At 51.2% G+C, this 17,612-nt stretch overlaps 1 protein-coding gene across 1 annotated transcript in view; it reads left to right on the forward strand.

The window, feature by feature from the left end:
* PPARGC1B (PPARG coactivator 1 beta) overlaps positions 1 to 17,612 on the forward strand; it is a 95,498-nt gene that overhangs the window by 46,096 nt on the left and 31,790 nt on the right. Inside the window, exon 2 of the mRNA XM_084636528.1 lies at positions 17,283 to 17,456. Within this exon, the coding sequence (XP_084492654.1) occupies positions 17,283 to 17,456 (174 nt within the window). The remainder of the gene's footprint in view (positions 1 to 17,282; positions 17,457 to 17,612) is intronic.

Below are 17,612 nucleotides of genomic sequence, written 5' to 3' on the forward strand. Positions count from 1 at the left end.
GCACCGTAGCATTGCGCGCCTGCTGCCTTCTGGCACCGTTTTACACACCGTTGATTTGGCCATCTGAGAGCAAGGTTAGAAACCCAGGGTTACAGTGTCAGAGACCTGTCTATTCCAGGGCTCTCAACACTGCCGCTGAACTGGTGTGAGCCGGGGGAGAGGGGAAAAGAGATTTTTGCTAAACACTGTAGACAGGGCCCTGGATGACAGTACAGCTCCCATGACCTCCACGGTCATGGAGGGGCCTGCAGTCCAGTGCATTTGCACTGTGCCGGCAGGGTAGTGAGCCTCACAGAGCATGGCTCCTCAGCGGCTCCCTGTACCACGTGGCAGAAGGGTCATGGACAGCAGGTATAATAGGCCGGGGAGGCTAAGCCCCCCCAAACAGCCGCAGACCCGCCACCTTTGAGAGTGCAGATGCCTGGGCTGTGGCCCCACCTGCAGTCTGCCTCGAGGTCCCGCTCCCACTCTTCCCCTGTGGCCCTGCCCGCGCTGCTCCAGCCTCCCCAAATGCCGGAGCCATGTGCCACTCATGAGGGGTAGTTTGGAAGCAGTGACCCAATGATCAAACCCCACCATGGAAGGCAGGAGGGGGCTAGTATGGTGCCTGCAATAACATGAGCAGGGCCAGCAATTTCCCCTTGCCCTGCTAGTTGGCTAGCCCCTCTCCGTCTACAGCTATCATGTGGCCATTTGCTCCAAGACGGTCAGATGAGGAAGGTCTTAAAATATTTCTCCAGTCATTTGTTCCTTTCAAAACAAGGGAGATGCTTGGGTGGGGGAATTTCTGTGACAGATGAGCCTGGCTAATAGCTCCTGAATGAATCAGACATTTGCCCCCTCATCCACAGGGCTAGTCAGGCTCAGCTCCCTGCCTCTGGCAGAGCTGTGGAGATGCAGTGAAAGCTCTCCCAGCTCTGGCCGGGCCCTGGGGCTGGCTGGGGACTCAGATGCTCCCGTTATCTTGTTTGGTTTTATTCCCCTCCAATCTGCTGCTGCTCCAGCTGGAGCTTTCTCTGAAGCTTTACAGATGTGCGGGCTGGATCTCTGAATAGGGCTGGCGTCGTCCATCACTCACGCAGGTGCAAGAGAGAACCCGGTCTGCTGCCTGGGAAGGAGTTGTCCTGATAAAACAGACCCAGCTTCCTCTCATCTTTGGAGCGGCTGGAGTGGCCCATGGAAGGGTGCTGGGCAGCCACGGCTATCAGCCCCAGCATGGGGATGGTGACATCTCTCTGACTTATTCCTCGCTCAGCACCGATTGTGTGCGTGGTGCTGTGTTAGCCAAAAGAATCAGGTGGACAGTTCCTGCTCAGGGAGCTGCAGGAAGGGCCTTGGAGGAGGAGCTGGCTTTAAAACAGGGGTAGCATGAGGCATGGCATCCTCCTGTCTACCTCAAGAACACAGAGCACTGTCCCCTGGCCCAGCAAGGGCAGGCCAATTGTGAAAGGTTCAGGTAAGGGATGGGCAGAAGCTTTGGCTGATTGGTTTTAACCTGGCTCCCTATCATGGGATTCCTGGCTTCCAGCCTCTGGGGTGGTCTCAAGGGGGATCTGCCTACCCAGCAGCCTCAGCCTTGGAGCCAGGAAGCTCTGCTCTTGAGTCACCGTGGGAAAGCCTAAGGGTGGAGAGCCCTGCTAGGCTGAGCACAGGTCACCAGCTGGGCTTGGGAGTCACTAATCACGTCAGACGTGTCTTCAGTTTAAAGATTCAGTCCAAAATAAGCTGGATCCCGGGGGCCTTCTTCTGTGTTTATACAGACTTCTGTTAGCTAGATACTGGCTGGCATTAATGGGGTTTTGCCTGAGTCCAGGTCCTCATTCAGGACTCATCTCTACAGAAATCATGCATTCAGAGCTTCTGTCTTTCAAAAAACAAAGCCTGATCTGCTTGCGTCACTTCCTCCATCCCTCCCTTCTCCCCGGGGTGTCTCAGCCGTGGACAGTCTATGCATCCTTACTGGAGAAAGGCCACACAAAGGGCTGAGTCTTGCACTGGAACAGAAGAGTTGGATCTCCATCTCTGCTCTGTTTCCAGGGCTAGTGTATTCTGCAGCTGTGGGCTCTCGGCTGAGAGATCTTTGTCCCTGGCTCTTGAAAGTTTACCCTGGAGACAATCAAGCCTAATGGGTAGGAAAGAGATCCCTTGTTGGACAGATTCCCCTGACCACATCTGGTTATTTCCCAGATCTACCGGTGTCTTCTCTCGTTACCCGCTCATACCCAAAACCTGTTGCTGCTGCAGGGCTTGGCTGCCTGAGCCAATTTGCTCCTGTTTGAGGTTCCAGTTTGCACTTGCATTTTTGTGCCTTACCCAGCACATACTTACTGTTATTGCTCCTTATTTATCCTGATTTCTTTTGTGTGGCTGATAGCAAGGGATTTATTAGAAAATACCATTAGGGCTCAGAGGCACGTCTGGGAATCTCAGCAATTCGATCTCAGGACTGGCCCCCTTTGCAGTGCATTTTTGTCAGTATGGGTGAAATGGACTCTGACCAATGGAGCTGTGCCAGTCACACTTGGATTGCGATCACAAGTTGCCTCCTGCCTGAGGGATAGAACTGGCATGTCACATGAGCACAGCAAGGTTTGTGTCTGAGTGCATGCAGCGCTCCCCTTGCTGGGGGAGATCAGGCCTGCACGAGTGTCTGAATGCATTCAGAGAGAGGGGATGCTGCTCTCCAGCACGCTGAGGAGCAGCTGTCGTTATTAGCCTGCAGTTACACCTAGGGCTGAGTGTGTTGCTGGTTTTCTGCGGTGCTAGGCTACTGTTGTATTTTTCCCCCATGCAGGCTGGATAAAAAGTCATCCTGTGTAGCCAACGTAAACCAAACTCACTCCTAGTGGAAGCCTCCAGACCTCAGGGGGAAGCATTTGGCCTTTTGTCTTCCTGGTGCGCTTGCCCCATCTTTGTCAGTGTATTGTATTTCTTTGAATGCACTCGTTCTGCCTGGATGGCCTGTTCCCTCAGTGCTGCATATCCTGTTGAAATCAGGGCAGAGCCAGCAGCAAGCTTCCCCCCGCAAAAGCAATAGGTCTAATTTCCATATGCTGCTGTTCAGACTCCAGCTTTGGGAATGTCCTTTTCACAGTTACATTCTACCTGACTCACTCCTGCGGTCTCCTCGCTCTCTGTCCGAATGTGCTGTGCAGCATTGCCGCATGCCGTTAAGCAACTGCCACATTCCACTGCAGAAGTGGCTGCGTCTCAGTGCTGGGTGAATTGAGCCCCGAGCGTAGTCTGATCTGTATATCGGTTTGGGTTTGTAAAGCAGGTTGGGATCCTCTGGGATGAAAGGTGCTAAACAAACATAACTGTATTATTACTTCTCTGTGTTAGTCAGGTCTTTGCTGGGGGAAAGTCTGGAGGGGCTGTGGGTTTTGTCACCAGTAACCTTGGGTATACCTCATCTCTTTAACTGTGGGTGTCATTGTTCGCACAGTGAAACAGAGAGGACAGTGTGATGTGGAAAAATATGAATAAATGGAAGTTTAAATCCCTGTAGTAATAAAATGGGGCTGTTTAATCTGTGACAAAATATACTTTCCTTCAACCCTTCCCAAATTCAACACACCTTTGTTTAGAAATGGTCTTCTTCACCTTTGCTTATTCAGCATGTTTTACCAGTATTTTAAGCCCTGTTTTTTTACTTTCTGAGATACATGGTATGACTCAGGGATGCTCTAGTGCAATTACTTCCATTTTTCCTCCATGTCAAAGATAAAACTATAAAAAAAATACTTTGCCAGGTAAAGTTAATGTTTAATATTTTCTATTGCTCATACCTTGTGGTACTTTTCAGTGCTGTCTTTTTCTATATAAGGCAAAAGCCAGTACACAAGGACACTGTATGTGTTTGTGTGAGTTGTACTATGGGCGAAAGCACAGGGCTGAGAGTCAGATTTGGGGTCTGTTTCCAGCTTTGCCACTGATCCATTATGGGACCGTAGGCAAGTCACATAATCTCACTCTATGCCTCAGTTTCCTGTCTATAAAACACAGCTAACCTGACAATGTGTTGTGAGGCTTAGTGTTCAGTTAGGCAGTTTGTGTGTTAAGACCACGGGCCATCATACTGACGACCATCGGTTCCTTGTGCTCCCCATCTGTCTGTCTTTCTCCATCTCTCTCTTGTTTTATATTTAGGTTTTGAGTTTGTTGGGGCAGGGACTGTTTTAGTGTTCTGTGTTTGTACAAAGGGGCCTGGTCCATGTCTAGGGCTTCTGGCTGCTATGACCATATAAATGATAGCAATAATAAGAAATGATATTTGAGATCCTCAGAAGGAAAGCACTAAGAGGGGTAAAGCATTATCATGTATTTGCGTAGGCCCTACATAATGTGGTAGTATTTTTCCTGGTAACCAATTTGAATCTTTGAAATAAATTATTATTTAATTAAAAACAGTGAAAATGCACAGGCCCAACCTTCCCAGATTCTAACAGGGAAGTCTGATGCTGGAAATCCCTGTATGTAAATATAGGAAGCTGGGAATTCTGGCTGCTCCTTCCACATTAGCCTAAGGGCGAGAAGATCCATGTGTGCGTGGGAGTTAGCATCCTCTCCTCTCACACTGTGCTTCCTGCACCACCACTTTCCTTGCTTTGAGCCTCTCCTTTCATGTCCCCTCTTGGCTGGAGGGTGGGAACTTAGTGCAGGCCTAATGAGAGAGCTCCCTGCTCACCAGCCTCTCGCATTTACAGATCAAAACCCCATGGGGGCTCCTGGCCCAGTCTCCAGTTGGCAGGTTTGCATTCTGCCAGGAGAGGGGCACAGCGGAAGCCCTCAGCAGTGGGCTCGCTCCACACCAAGGGAACCCGTCTCTTCTTTCCGGAGCCCAGCAGGGCAGCATTCCTGCTGCCTCCTCCCCCCCACCCCCCGCGTCAAATATTTATGTTTGCGAGTGGTGCAGGCTGGGTCTCCGGCTCCTATCGCTGCCTCTCCAGGAGGAATGACTGCCCTTGGTGTTTGAGACTTCAGCTATAAATATCCCACCGTCAAGAGGGGCAGCCTGACAAAAGACACAATCCGACACCACGGCTACCCATTCGGAGTGACATTTTGTCAAATGCCATCGCGGGGCTTTACTTATCTGCGGGCACATGCCGCGATGACCTTCATGGCTCCGGCCGGGTGCCTTCTCTCCCTATTTACATGTATTTATAACTTACTTTTCCATCTCCAGGGCTACCCTGCACCAGTCACTCCTCTCCTCCATCCCCCACTTCCCAACACCATATTCTGACTCAAGCAGAGAAGGGTGCAGGGGTGGGACAGCTGTGTCCTTGCCAAACGATGGCCCCTTTTCTGGAGCCAGGGAGGAGGAGGAGGCCTGGACCTGAATCCCACTTGGGGTGGCTGATGATAACAAGGCTCACAGCCCAGGAACCCTGAAGATGGCAGCAGTCCATGGAAGCCTGGCAGAATTCTGCTGAAAGCAGCTTTTCCCTGGACTGGCTGATGGGGGCTGGCAAGTGTGGGGCTCTGGACATGTGAGAGAGGCCTTCAGTTAGGTAGGGCTGAAATCACTTCTCTCTAATGCAGGGGTCAGCAACCTGTCAGAAGTGGTGGGCCGAGTCTTCATTTATTCACTTTTAATTTAAGGTTTTGCGGGCCAGTAATACATTTTAACGTTTTTTAGAAGGTCTCTCTCTGTAAGTTTATATATTATATAACTAAACTATTGTTGTATGTAAAGTAAACAAGGTTTTCAAAATGTTTAAGAAGCTTCATTTAAAATTAAATTAAAATGCTGATCATATGCCGCCGGCCCGCTGGGCCCGTGGCCAGCCTGGGGTTCCTTTCACCTAGGCCAGCAGTGGGCTGAGCGGGACCGGCAGCCGGTCTGGGGTTCAGTCTGCTGGCACCTGCCAGCCAGGATCCCGGCTGCCGGCCCCGCTCAGCCCACTGCTCGTCTGGGATCCTGCCCCTGCCCACATAAAGTGGGTACCTGCCTTCTCCCTGGTTCTAGCCCATTCTCTTCCTCTCTCTCTGCACTGAGCTGAGGGTGGGAGTGCACGGAGCACAGGGCTGGGGGTGAAGGAGCAGGCTAGGGCTTGGGGGGAAGGGTCTGGCCAGGAGCTAGAAGGAGGGAGGGGACTCAGGGTTGGGGTAGGAGGCTTGGGTGTGGAGTGCTTACTAGGGCAGCTCCCATTTGGTGCGAGGGGTGCAAGTGGGAATGTGGGGGGGGGGGTTTCAGGAGCTCCTGTTTGCTCAGGTTGGGGGTGGGAATGTGGGGGGTGCAAGAGTCAGGACATGGGGTGGGATGGGGGGGCTGGGCATAGGGTGTGGGGGGTGCAGGAGTCACGGCGGGGGGACTTGGGGGTGGGGGGGTGCAGGGATCAGGGCAGAGGGCTGGGTCATGGAGGGGCAGGGCAGGAGGTTGGGCGGTGCAGGGGTGAGGGCAGAGGGCTGGGTGTGTGTGAGGGGGGTGCAGGAGTCAGGGCAGAGGGCTGGGGGGGTGGGCTAGGGTCGTGGGGGTGCTCCCGGTCCAGAGCGGCTCACGGCAGGGGGCTGTAGGGGATATGCCCTGATTCCACCCCCTTCCCCAAGGCCCCGTCCCCACCTCTTCTCCACCTCCTCCCCGCCGGCTCTGCTTCTCCCCCTCCCTTGCTTCTCCCCCTCCCTCTTAAGGGCCATCAGCTGATGGGGGGGGTAGGGGGTAGGGAGGGAGAGGAGGAGGAGGGGCAGGAAACCAGCAGGCTGGAGGAAGAGGCGGGGGAGGGGGAGGTTGCCTGCCCTGTAGCAGCGCCCGGCAGGACCAAGCTTCTTCACCCTGCCCCCGTAGCTGGGGGGGTGGGGGGGGAGCGGCAGGCAGGATTTTTAATGGCATGCTGCTGCCTGCCGGGGTCCGGCCGCCGGCCCTGTTTAGCCAGCTGCCGGCCTGGGTTTGGCAGCGGGCTGAGCGGGGCTGGCGGCTGGGACCCGGCAGGCAGCAGCGTGCCATTAAAAATGTGTTTGTGAGCCATCTTTGGCACACGTGCCATACGTTGCCAACCCCTGCTCTAACGGATTAGGAGGGTTTTGTAAGCTCTTTCTCTCCTAGCAAAGGTGCAAGTCATCAAGGGAGGGAAAGCCTTGGACAGAGGGAAAGGAGGACAGTAAGGTTTCTCTCCTGTCTATATGGCTGTGGCCCAGTACAAGCTCCTCTCTTTTATAACGCAGCTTCAGTGAGGCTGGGCGTATTCAATTCCCAGCTTGGGACACCTTGCACATTCTAGATGTGCAAAAGCCACAGACTCCTACAGTGCCTCTTGGTTGTGCTCTAACATGGCCTGGGCTGTTTTGGCTGCCCTTAGCTTTTCCCCAACACTCCTGGGCTCTTTACTGCAGTGGATGAGGAGAGGACAGACCCAGCTCTGACATTAGTCTGCGAACGCTGCTCTGAGCCCCAGGAAGAGGTGGCCACTCAGGGGTGACACAAGGTGCTCCCCCGCACCGGGCTACGCTGGCTAGCTCTGTGGAGCTCCCAGTCCCTGCTGCCCCAGGGATCGTGGGCCTCAGATATAACCCTTCAGGAGGGGTACAGACTAATCAGGCCAAGTTCAGTGCTGGTCTGAGCGTGGGCTCACTTTGACTGTAGTGACTGGGTACACTTACTCCGGAGCTAAGATTGGCCCAATGTGTCCATTGAAGGGCCCCGTTTCCAGACTCATCACACTCCTTGTGTGCACAAACCCCTGCAGCCGCATGCACATGTCAGATCCCCAAGTGTACTAGCCACACACTTACTCCGGTCACTTCCCGCCCCCTTCCTCCCCACCTTCACCAGGGCTAAACATCTACTTCTCGAAAGCAAACCCATTCAGCAGAGCAGCCCTAGGAAGGTATGGAGGCCCCGCGGCTCCCATCTCAGCCAGTGGGGAACTCAGCACATCTTGGGGTCAGATATGTGGGCTGGAAGCATCACACGAGAGCTCATCCCGACAGCTGGGTCAGAAGTTCATCAGAGTGAAACAATCTCTGTGTCTGTCTCCCTGGATGTCCGTAATCCGCATTTTAAACTGTCGGTAATTACGGATTTCCCTGGTAAGCCCAGACGGCTCTCGCCAAAACCCCTGCACAAGGATTTTCTGTCCTTTTTAGAAACAATCCAGAGTGGGGCCAAAGCTAACCTGCCTTTCAGACACACAGACATTACCCTGCACCCGTGTGTGCAACCCTTCCGGTGCTGTTTCCAGCCCTTGGGCTCTGAGTGCGTCACTGAAGGAGCCCTGCGCGGTCCGTGTATTTGGTCACCTTGTGTCAGTTTGTGACCCAACTAAAACACTACTGGCTAATTTGGGGCTCTCTCCTGAGTGCTAATGTATATTTCTCTCTTAATGCTTCAAGTAGGCACTTAGTCATGAGAGGACGGCTCTGTACGGGGTGGGATGAGTCACCGCAGAAGCCGCAGCTCTTTGTGAGTAGATGGCTGCTTGTTTCTGGCTGGGGTTATTGCTTCCTACAGCCTCTATGGTCACTTTTCTTCCTTTTTCTTGCCTAGAGAGCCGCAAAGCGGCGTTTGAATGACAAGCCTATTGCAAAGCATCCTGGGGACATTTATGCAAATGACAATGTAAATCTGGCCTTCGAGGCTTAAACTGGATTAAGTTATTGAGAAGCTGTTGCAGTCAGTCCAGCAGCATTTTAGCAGCGGCAGACTTAGAAGCTTAAACTTTTGCAGCCTCGTTAAACCTGAGCGCAATTTGCATGTGATTACCCAGAGCACTTTGAGCTGTATTGCAAAGTACTTTGCCGTGATTTAAGGTGCTGGAATTAGGGGTTTCCTGGACTAGGGAAATTTGCACCAGTGTAACTATAATGATATTGAGATTAACAGACTAGTTAACTAATGTGCAGTGGGATTTGTGCAGCATATCAACACGGGGTAGCTACATGGGAGCAGGAAATCCCAATGTAGGCAAGACTTACATGCACCTTGTTCCGCTAGATCCCTCAATGCAGTGAAGACAATAATACACTATAGATTCAGCTCTCCTCATGGTTGTTTTGTACACCTCGCTCTGAGAGGCAAGGCTTTTTTCCTGGTAGTAAGCATTTTCAGAGGCTAAAAGCTCAGGTAAGCATTAACATGGGGAGAAATTCAACACTGATTGCCCAGTGGGTTCCAGCAGCAGGCAGAGCAGCTGGCTCGATGTTCCTGAAATGCTGGCCTGCACTATTTTAGCTGCCCACGTGGTAGCAGAGTTACAATTCTTCAGAGATCATGTAGAAATAGTATGGGAATTGTGTTTCTTTCCAAGAAAGTGCACAGATTACAGACCGGGGCCTGCGTGCAGATACCGTCTTGGAGAGGCGCTTGGTTAAAGCTTGCCTTCTGCAGTCTGCCTTCGGTAAAATGAAAAAGTGCTTGTCTTGAAGGCTGCAGGATGGTGTGGATTGCACCCTCAGCAAGTTTGCAGATGACACTAAACTGGGAGGAGTGGTAGATACGCTGGAGGGTAGGGATAGGATACAGAGGGACCTAGACAAATTGGAGGATTGGGCCAAAAGAAATCTGATGAGGTTCAACAAGGACAAGTGCAGAGTCCTGCTCTTAGGACGGAAGAATCCAATGCACTGCTACAGACTAGGGACTGAATGGCTCAGCAGCAGTTCTGCAGAAAAGGACCTGGGGGTTAGAGTGGATGAGGAGTTGGATATGAGTCAGCAGTGTGCCCTTGTTGCCAAGAAGGCCAATGGCATTTTGGGCTGTATAAGGAGGGGCATTGCCGGCAGATCGAGGGACGTGATCGTTCCCCTCTATTCGACACTGGTGAAGCCTCATCTGGAGTTCTGTGTCCACTTTTGGGCCCCACACTACAAGAAGGATGTGGAGAAATTGGAGGGAGTCCAGCGGAGGGCAACAGGAATGATTGGGGGACTGGAACACATGACTTATGAGGAGAGGCTGGGGAGACTGGGGATATTTAGTCTTCAGAAGAGAAGAATGAGGGGGGATTTGCTAGCTGCTTTCAACTACCTGAAAGGGGGTTCCAAAGAGGATGGCTCTAGACTGTTCTCAGTGGTAGCTGATGACAGAACAAGGAGTAATGGTCTCGAGCTGCAGTGGGGGAGATTTGGGTTGTATATTAGGAAAAACTTTTTCACTATGAGGGTGGTGAAACACTGGAATGCGTTACCTAGGGAGGTGGTGGAATCTGCTTCCCTAGAAGTTTTTAAGGTCAGGCTTGACAAAGCCCTGGCTGGGATGATTTAATCAGGGATTGGTCCTGCTTTGAGCAGGGGGTTGGACTAGATGACCTCCTGAGGTCCCTTCCAACCCTGATATTCTATGATTCTATGATTTGCTTCCAGATGGCTGGACTCCCTGCTTCCCCTCCACTTCCATTCAACTCTAAGCCTTGCAGGCAAAGGCCAAGTTATATCCTCTGAGCATGTGCCATCAACTGTTCCCTGGAGCTGGCTGATGGGGTAGAAATGAGCTAGGCTTCCTGCCTCTGATAGAGGTCCCTCCTGAGCTGTAGCAAGGAGGCTGCAGGCCCAGTTTTTCTTACTGATCCCAGCCTGGTTTGAAGGAGCCAGCACATTCAAAGCCCCTGGATATAGGCCCGAAGCCTAGCACACTCCAAATAAGAGGGAGGCCTTTGTGGAGCTGCCTAATCTGAAGAGCCCAAGTTCACATTTAGTTTTGAAAGAAGGGAAAACACTGTTAATCCAATCCCTTGTTAATCCAATATTTGAATTGCAGTTGGTCTCAGGGAGACACTTCACTTAGCTTTTGAGAAAAGGCCTCCCACATGCTAACACGTGGGTTAAACAGCTCCAGAAGGAGAACATTCAGAGACTTCGGGCTTTCCAGATAAATGTCCTGTTCCAGCCCTGTGTCCAGGATTGCGAAGAGAACTGCGACCTACTCTTCCCGTTGTAACCAGAGTAGAGTTTGGGTCAAAGCTCTGCTGAATCAGGGACTTCTTGGGGCATAGCCCTTATCAAAGGGGCATGTCTGCCACAAGCCAGAGAATTCAGCAATCAAGTAACTTGGCCTGTCAGAGCAGCACAGGCTGCATTTCCCAGCCCTGTTCTCTCTGTTGTAACAGCCCACAGCAATTATGTCAAATATTGTTTTTCTCTTTAACAACATTCAAAATTGCTGCTGGCGGGCTGTGCTGATGAGTGCTGCCAGGCGGGGAACTAACCTCGCCACTGGCTTCTCCTCCTGCCCTGGTTCTAGGAAGCCAATAGGATAGTTGGCACTAGCTAGTTTCTTAGACAGTTCAGCACCAGAGTGCACATGGGGGTGGGGGGTGGAGAGGGAAGGGGTCAGAGGGAATCACCGGCTAGAGAGAGATATTACCCAAATAATTAAAAGTGAGGGCCAGATCTTCCTTTGGCGTCAGCGGAGCTGTGTCAGTTTACATTAGCTGGGCATCCAGCCCACACTCTTTATTTGGCTCCCCTGAGAAATGGAAAGAAACGTCTACCTCTCTAGTTCTAGAACCGGCTCTGTCCTGGCCTTGGACGCATGAGCCTCTCTTCATTCATCTCTCTTTAAAGATAATACCGGCTAAGCCCCGGGCAGTTCATATGTCACAGCCTCAAAGGAGGCGTGGGCATGCTCTCTGGGTCATGCACATAAGGGGCACTCGTGCAGCAGAACTCTGGTTTTGAAATCCTTCCCTGGAGCCCACCTCAGTCTGTGGAGCCCAAGTCCACGTATAAGTCCACATTTAATTCTGAAAGAAGGGAAAACACTTCCTTCATTGTGAATCCACTATTTGAATTGTTTGTCTGTGTGTGGCATTAGCTGTTCCCTGGAGCAGGCTGGTGGGGTAAAAGAAGAGCTTGGCTCTCTGCTGCAGATAGAGGGGGCCCTCGTGGGCTGTTACCCACTGGTAAAAATTAAAAAAACAAACACAAAATGCCCTAGGACAGAGGCTGCCTCTGTGTCTGCCAGGGCATTCTGTGTCGTCTATTTAAGTTATAAGCTCCTCACAGCAGGGAGCCTGCTCCTGGTGCTTAACAGTAAATTAATAATAGTTTCAGTGCTCTATCCATCCGGTAACCAGAGTCTCTGTTGAAGTAAAGCTCTTTGCAATGCGTATCCGACTGTCGGCAGCTTCTCTGTCCTACTTTAGTCAATAATTGAGATCTTTTCTCCCTGAAAGGAGCGTGCAGGAAACTCATGATTTCAGGAAAGCCATGGAAGCCATCTTAAAGTCACTGTCATGTAAGCCACCGAAATTGCATGTCTGGTATTCTTGACAGGCTGCTGGGTGCTCTGCGGTAGCCTTGATCCTCACGTGCCAGTCAATCATGGCTAGGGTCATCCTATATGATCTTGAATTTGACAAGCACAAAGCCAACCCTCCCCCCTCAAAACCCCTCTATTAGGTGAGAAATGGAAAGACCAACGTATATATTTCTGAGTTACCTTTGAAGTTTTGCTTCTGCCTTCACCTCTCCACCTTTGTGGTCATGTGGTTACTGCCCTCGTGATACCTACACAGTGCTGAAAATGGCAGCCTTGTGAGCACTCCCGCTGGCTGTTACCCCCATTCCCAAAGGGTTGTAAGAATCTGGAGTAATTTCCAAAATGAAGTGAATCCCACTGTGCATGGGTTCCCAGTCCCACTGAAGTCAGGTGGGTTTTCCCCATGGATCTGGAGTGGTGATCGGTTGATTCTCAAATCCCCTGGGCAAGTCTCTGAACTTTGCTGAGCTCCAGTGCACACGAATCAGTTGTCTCGAGTGACAGATGGCTCAGAATTTTCATCTCTCTCTCCATGGGTGTTTGCTGGCCACACACCAAGAACCAACGGGCTGTTTTCCCTATAAACTCCTGAGTGAAATTAGAACAAAGTTTGTTCCTCCCCAAGCCAGTAGGAAAGGCACAGAGTGGGAAAAGGGAAAGCTGGACCAGCCCAGATCCAGTCTCCATGGTCAGCAGACCCAGCATAGCCAAGTCCTACCTACCATTCCCCTACCCCTGACTAGGGTAGGGGGAGGGGAAGAATTGAAAATACTATCACCTGCCCTCCTGCCAAGTGCCTTTATTCTATTTCTCCATGGCAGGCAGCCAACACGGGATTCTTTCCTCATTGCTGAAGTGAACTTTGTGCTGGGCAAAAGTGCTGGGATTGATAAATCCCCTGGAGACAAGTTCTTCCTTGACAGAGCTGATACCACACTGGCAGCGCTATCTTCTTTCTACCCCACCTCAAGTGTGGCCTGGATAATAGGGTGTCACAGCTGGGAGCTCATTCAGTCCTTGGCTTCCATGTGGCGATTACCAGCCAAGGTGCTAGCTGTGGTGGTGGTTTGTGCCGTCCATCTGCTAGGAACTGAACTAAGGCTCTCCCCACTTTTCACATATGGGGTCCCTCCATCCAGCAGTCAGACGGGGATGACTTTTGGCCACTACCAACCTGAGCTGGATGCGAAGTTATTGTGGTTCCTATTAGCCTGAGCTGGCCAGTCCCTCAAGCAGCAGCATGGCAGTACCAAGACACTGATTTCATTCTCTCCCCCTGCCCCCTCCGAGTGCCAGCAGGGCAGCTCAGCATTCCAAGGAGGCATTAGGTTGCAGGAGTTTATTTTTACACCGCTCTGTTAGGAATGGGTACGTGTCACATCTGTAGAGACGATCAAAAGATGTCCCAAGTGCAGGTGTCAGCTGCTCCTTGTGATCTCAGGATCTTTTTCCTTGTGGCATATCAAAGGGAACAGGAGAATCAGACTGTTGCTTTTTTAATTGAAAATATATCTAAAACGGGGATTTCTAAAAATAAAAACAGTTGCCTCTGTTCCCATGGGAAGAATTGGGGGACAGAGGGAGCCAGAGCAATTGCTGGAAATAGACATTTTTGGGGATAGACACAAGAAACACGGAAGGAAATCAGGACCAAACTGTAACAGGTGATGGGGGAATCTGACGGCCCAAAGGGCACCAGTGCCCCAGAGCTAACCCATATCCATTTGAGAGCAGATGCAGAAAGGGGAGGATAAAGGCAGGAAACTGTATCCCTGTATGTCTACAAGGGGTTGGCTTAGGGGAAATCCGAAGCTTCTGGTTTGAAATCCTCCGATTCCCTGGACCCACAGGTTTGACTTGACTCTTCGTCCTTCTAAATGAATTTGGGCCATTTACAGCATGGGAGGCCGGCCGGGGGAGGAGTTAAAAGCCAAAGCCCCGGCAGGCCTGGGTAAACTTGAAAGATCCTGCAGCCCTTCATGGGTATGCCCTGGTGTCCTTGTCAGCATTTCTCCTTCCCATTCTCTTATGCAGTTTGCTTCTGGCGCTTGGCTGTCCCTCTTGATGCGATGGTGCATTCCAGAGATCTAGCAATGGGCCCAATCCTGTTTGCCTTACTTGCTTGAATCAGACTTATTGGCGCCACTGCGGTGGCAAGGCAAGTAGGTGTTGGCCCTGTAACTGTAAAAAACTTCTGGGATCCTTTGACATGAGTGTGCTTCCTACATACAGAAACACACATTGTAATGCAGCCTTGCCAGTGGGAAAGACGATGGAGAACATGCTTTCAGAGCCATTGCTTGTTTGAAACCAGGTTCTCTGCTGCTTGTTGGAATTTTGCCCTGTGTTGAGCAGGATGAGTGCAGCTGTATGAAAGTACTTAGAGCCTTGTTATAGTGCTCGGTGAGGGTCTGTCTCTCTGTAAGGCTCTGGTGCCTCAGCTCCCAGACACATGAAACCCACTCAGAATGCTCCTCGTGGTTGCCTCGCCTTGCAAGTACCCTCCAGACAAGTTGCCCTTCCTTTCGCCTTCCCCGAGGGTGGTGTTGATAAAGAGAGAAGGAAGCTGAGGGGCTTAATGTTCACTGCTTGTGGAACAGTGTCCTAAACCAGCCTGGAAAATAGGGACAGGACACACAGTCCCATTCCCTGAGTCTCAGGAAACTAGACCAGTTATCCCAGATAATCCCAATTAAAAAAAACAAAACAAAAAAAACCGAGTGAACTGTCTATTCCATTCCTGTAACTTCTTGTGAAGTCTATTTTACTTCCACTTGTTGAATCGTGAAAAGATTATTTAGGGCACTTTAATGCAGCTCCTGGGATGTTTTTTCTCTCTTCACAGCCTCTCGGATGCTCAAATGTTTGTCTGATCTGAAATGCAGTCACTATATAAATAAACTTGCTTCCCCATTCATCAGAAAACACCCACAAATTGGCCAGTAACAGCAAGAATTGTGTCACACCTTTCGCCTCCAGATTCAAATCCTGCCCCGGCCATTAGTAGAGGCAGACAAACTATTAACCAATTAATGACTTGTGGTGAGTGACATGAAAGGAGTTGTTGACCTCGGCTCAGAAGGGAAGAACTGAGAGCCTGCTCCGTTGAAGTCAGTGGGAGTTGGGCCCTCGACTTTAGAAGAGGCAGGATCAGAGTATGAATGGGCCATGGAGTCTGACAGACACTCACCCCAGTGTAGGGGGCAGACCTGTTTGCATGGGCAGTGTGTGTGGGACTCTCAGCTTTCCACTAGGGGGCTATGCATGCTCTGTGTGCAGAGATGAGGCCTTCAGGGCTGTCAAACGAAGTGCTAATTTCAAACCAACCCTGTATTAGCCAGCCAGGCTTTTGTGCAACCTCAGTGGGAACAGGACCCTGTCTGGGGCTCTGTGTGTTTGTATGTGTTGCAGCTGGAACAGAAGAGGGTCAGGAATGAAGAGACTCCTCTCTGTACTCAATAATTAGAGCACATTGACTCAGACACCCAAACTGTCCGACACACTTTCAAATTAGCATTTGCCTGGGGATCACTTTTTGCTTTAAACAAATCCCCCCCTTCACATTCATTCCTGGCCCCCACAGCCAGTACCTATCACATACCCATGCTCTCTGGTTGGCAGGGCATTGGCATAATGTCAGTGGGGGCCTTGCCCTTGGCCACTTTTGCGTCCATGGTGCCGGTGTGTAACGCAGTCGTATGTTCTGCCCCTCAGAGAGCCGTGTGGCTTTGCAGCAAGGCAGCCATCGGGAAGGAGGTGGAAACGGGGCAGGTCTCAGCTGCTTTTCGTGATTACATGGATATTTTTAGCTCTGTTCCTAGAGCTTAAATTGGCCTGGGTGCGCCAGGAATTGATTCCTCTCTACACTAGGTTTTTTGAGAGTGAGTGTGTGTGTGTGTGTGTGTGTGCTGTGTTGGACACAATGGAAAGAGAGATGGGGAATTAAGAGTCCGTGTTGCCTTCCTCAGTGATTCAGCTGCAGGGGGAATGTGAAACTGACTCGACAGGATTGTCACTGGAGGTTGGATAATTTGGAGGTGATACAGTGATGGCTGGGGTTACAGAGTTTAAATCACATGACAGGTGGGAGGATGTGGAAGAGCAGAGGGGCCAGAAGATGGGTTTGGGAGACGGAAGGGCTGGCTTGTCTAGCTGTGAAACCACCCACTCAGAAGTCTTGCCCAGAGCAGGGCTGTCTTATGTGCCCTGTAAGCCTCTTGCTCTCCTCTCTAGTTGCTGACTTATCAGGGCAGTGGGATTAGCCCTGGCTGTCTGCAGGATGTCACCAAAGGCTGGAGTGGCTTAAGTTTCCCTGAAGAGCGTAGACTGCTGCTTTGCCAGCATCTGGCCTGTATGGTTTTGAGCTTGTGCTCGCTAGAGGAGACCAAGGTATTCCCTTGCAAAAGCACCCCGTTGTGACACTGGCAGATCCTGAGCTGGAGCTTCTGACACATGGATACTGGAACACAGTTTTGTGGCAGTTTTTGAATTGCAGCCTTGTAGGGCAGCTTTCCAAAGTTTCTGATGTGAACTTGAAATGATGTGGGCACTCCCAATTGAGTGGCAAAGTTCTCAATGAAGAGAATCCCCTGTGCTACCTCACTGCCATGGAATTGTTCCAAACTTGGCCATATGCCAATAAGCTGCTCCTGGGGTAAATATGACCCATAATACTCAGTAATGCTTCCCTCTGCTGCTCTCAACTTTAATATTGGGGGTAGCGCATCAATACTACAGCTCCCAGCGTGCAATGCTCTGTGATTATATCAGGCCCTTGACTAGAGATGGAGCAGTGCATGCTGGGAGCTGAAGTCTGCAGGCCACATCTCTACATTCAAGTTGAAGTCTGTTGAAATCTGCTCATTTTAAGCAGATGTGGTTTGGTTTTTGGGCTCCTGGTAAGTTGCCAATGCGGCCCGTGGTTGGGCAACGTTTCGGTACCCTGAGTCAGGTGCAACTCAACCCGCATGTAACAGACAGGCATTTTATGAGACCCTGGGCTTTGGCTGCTGTATCAGGCTTTCCTGGTGCTGGCAGGTGGAGGAGAGGATGGCTGGGCTCACCCCCTCTTGTCTCTTCACAGTATGAGGTGTCTGGCGAGGAGCACCTTTACTCTGATTTCCCTGAGATTGACCTGTCCCCATTGGATGCCAGTGACTTTGACTCTGCCAGCTGCTTCAGCGAGCTGCAGTGGTGTGCCGAGCACTCAGAGACCGAGTCCAGCCAGTACAGCACAGATGACTCCGAGCTCCTTCAGGTACCGTGTGCCATGCAGCTCCCTGGCCCAAGGCAGAGGCCACCAAGCGGCGCTTTCACTCTGGGGCGAATCTTTCCTCCTGGTCTCCCTCTCCTCCCCTGCCCCCCACCTACAAGTACAGGGCACTGATATTGTCCCTTCAGTCCACTGAAAGGA

The sequence above is a fragment of the Lepidochelys olivacea genome (genome assembly GCF_965140295.1).
Source record: "Lepidochelys olivacea isolate rLepOli2 genome assembly, chromosome: 8".
Lineage (NCBI taxonomy): Eukaryota > Metazoa > Chordata > Testudines > Cheloniidae > Lepidochelys > Lepidochelys olivacea.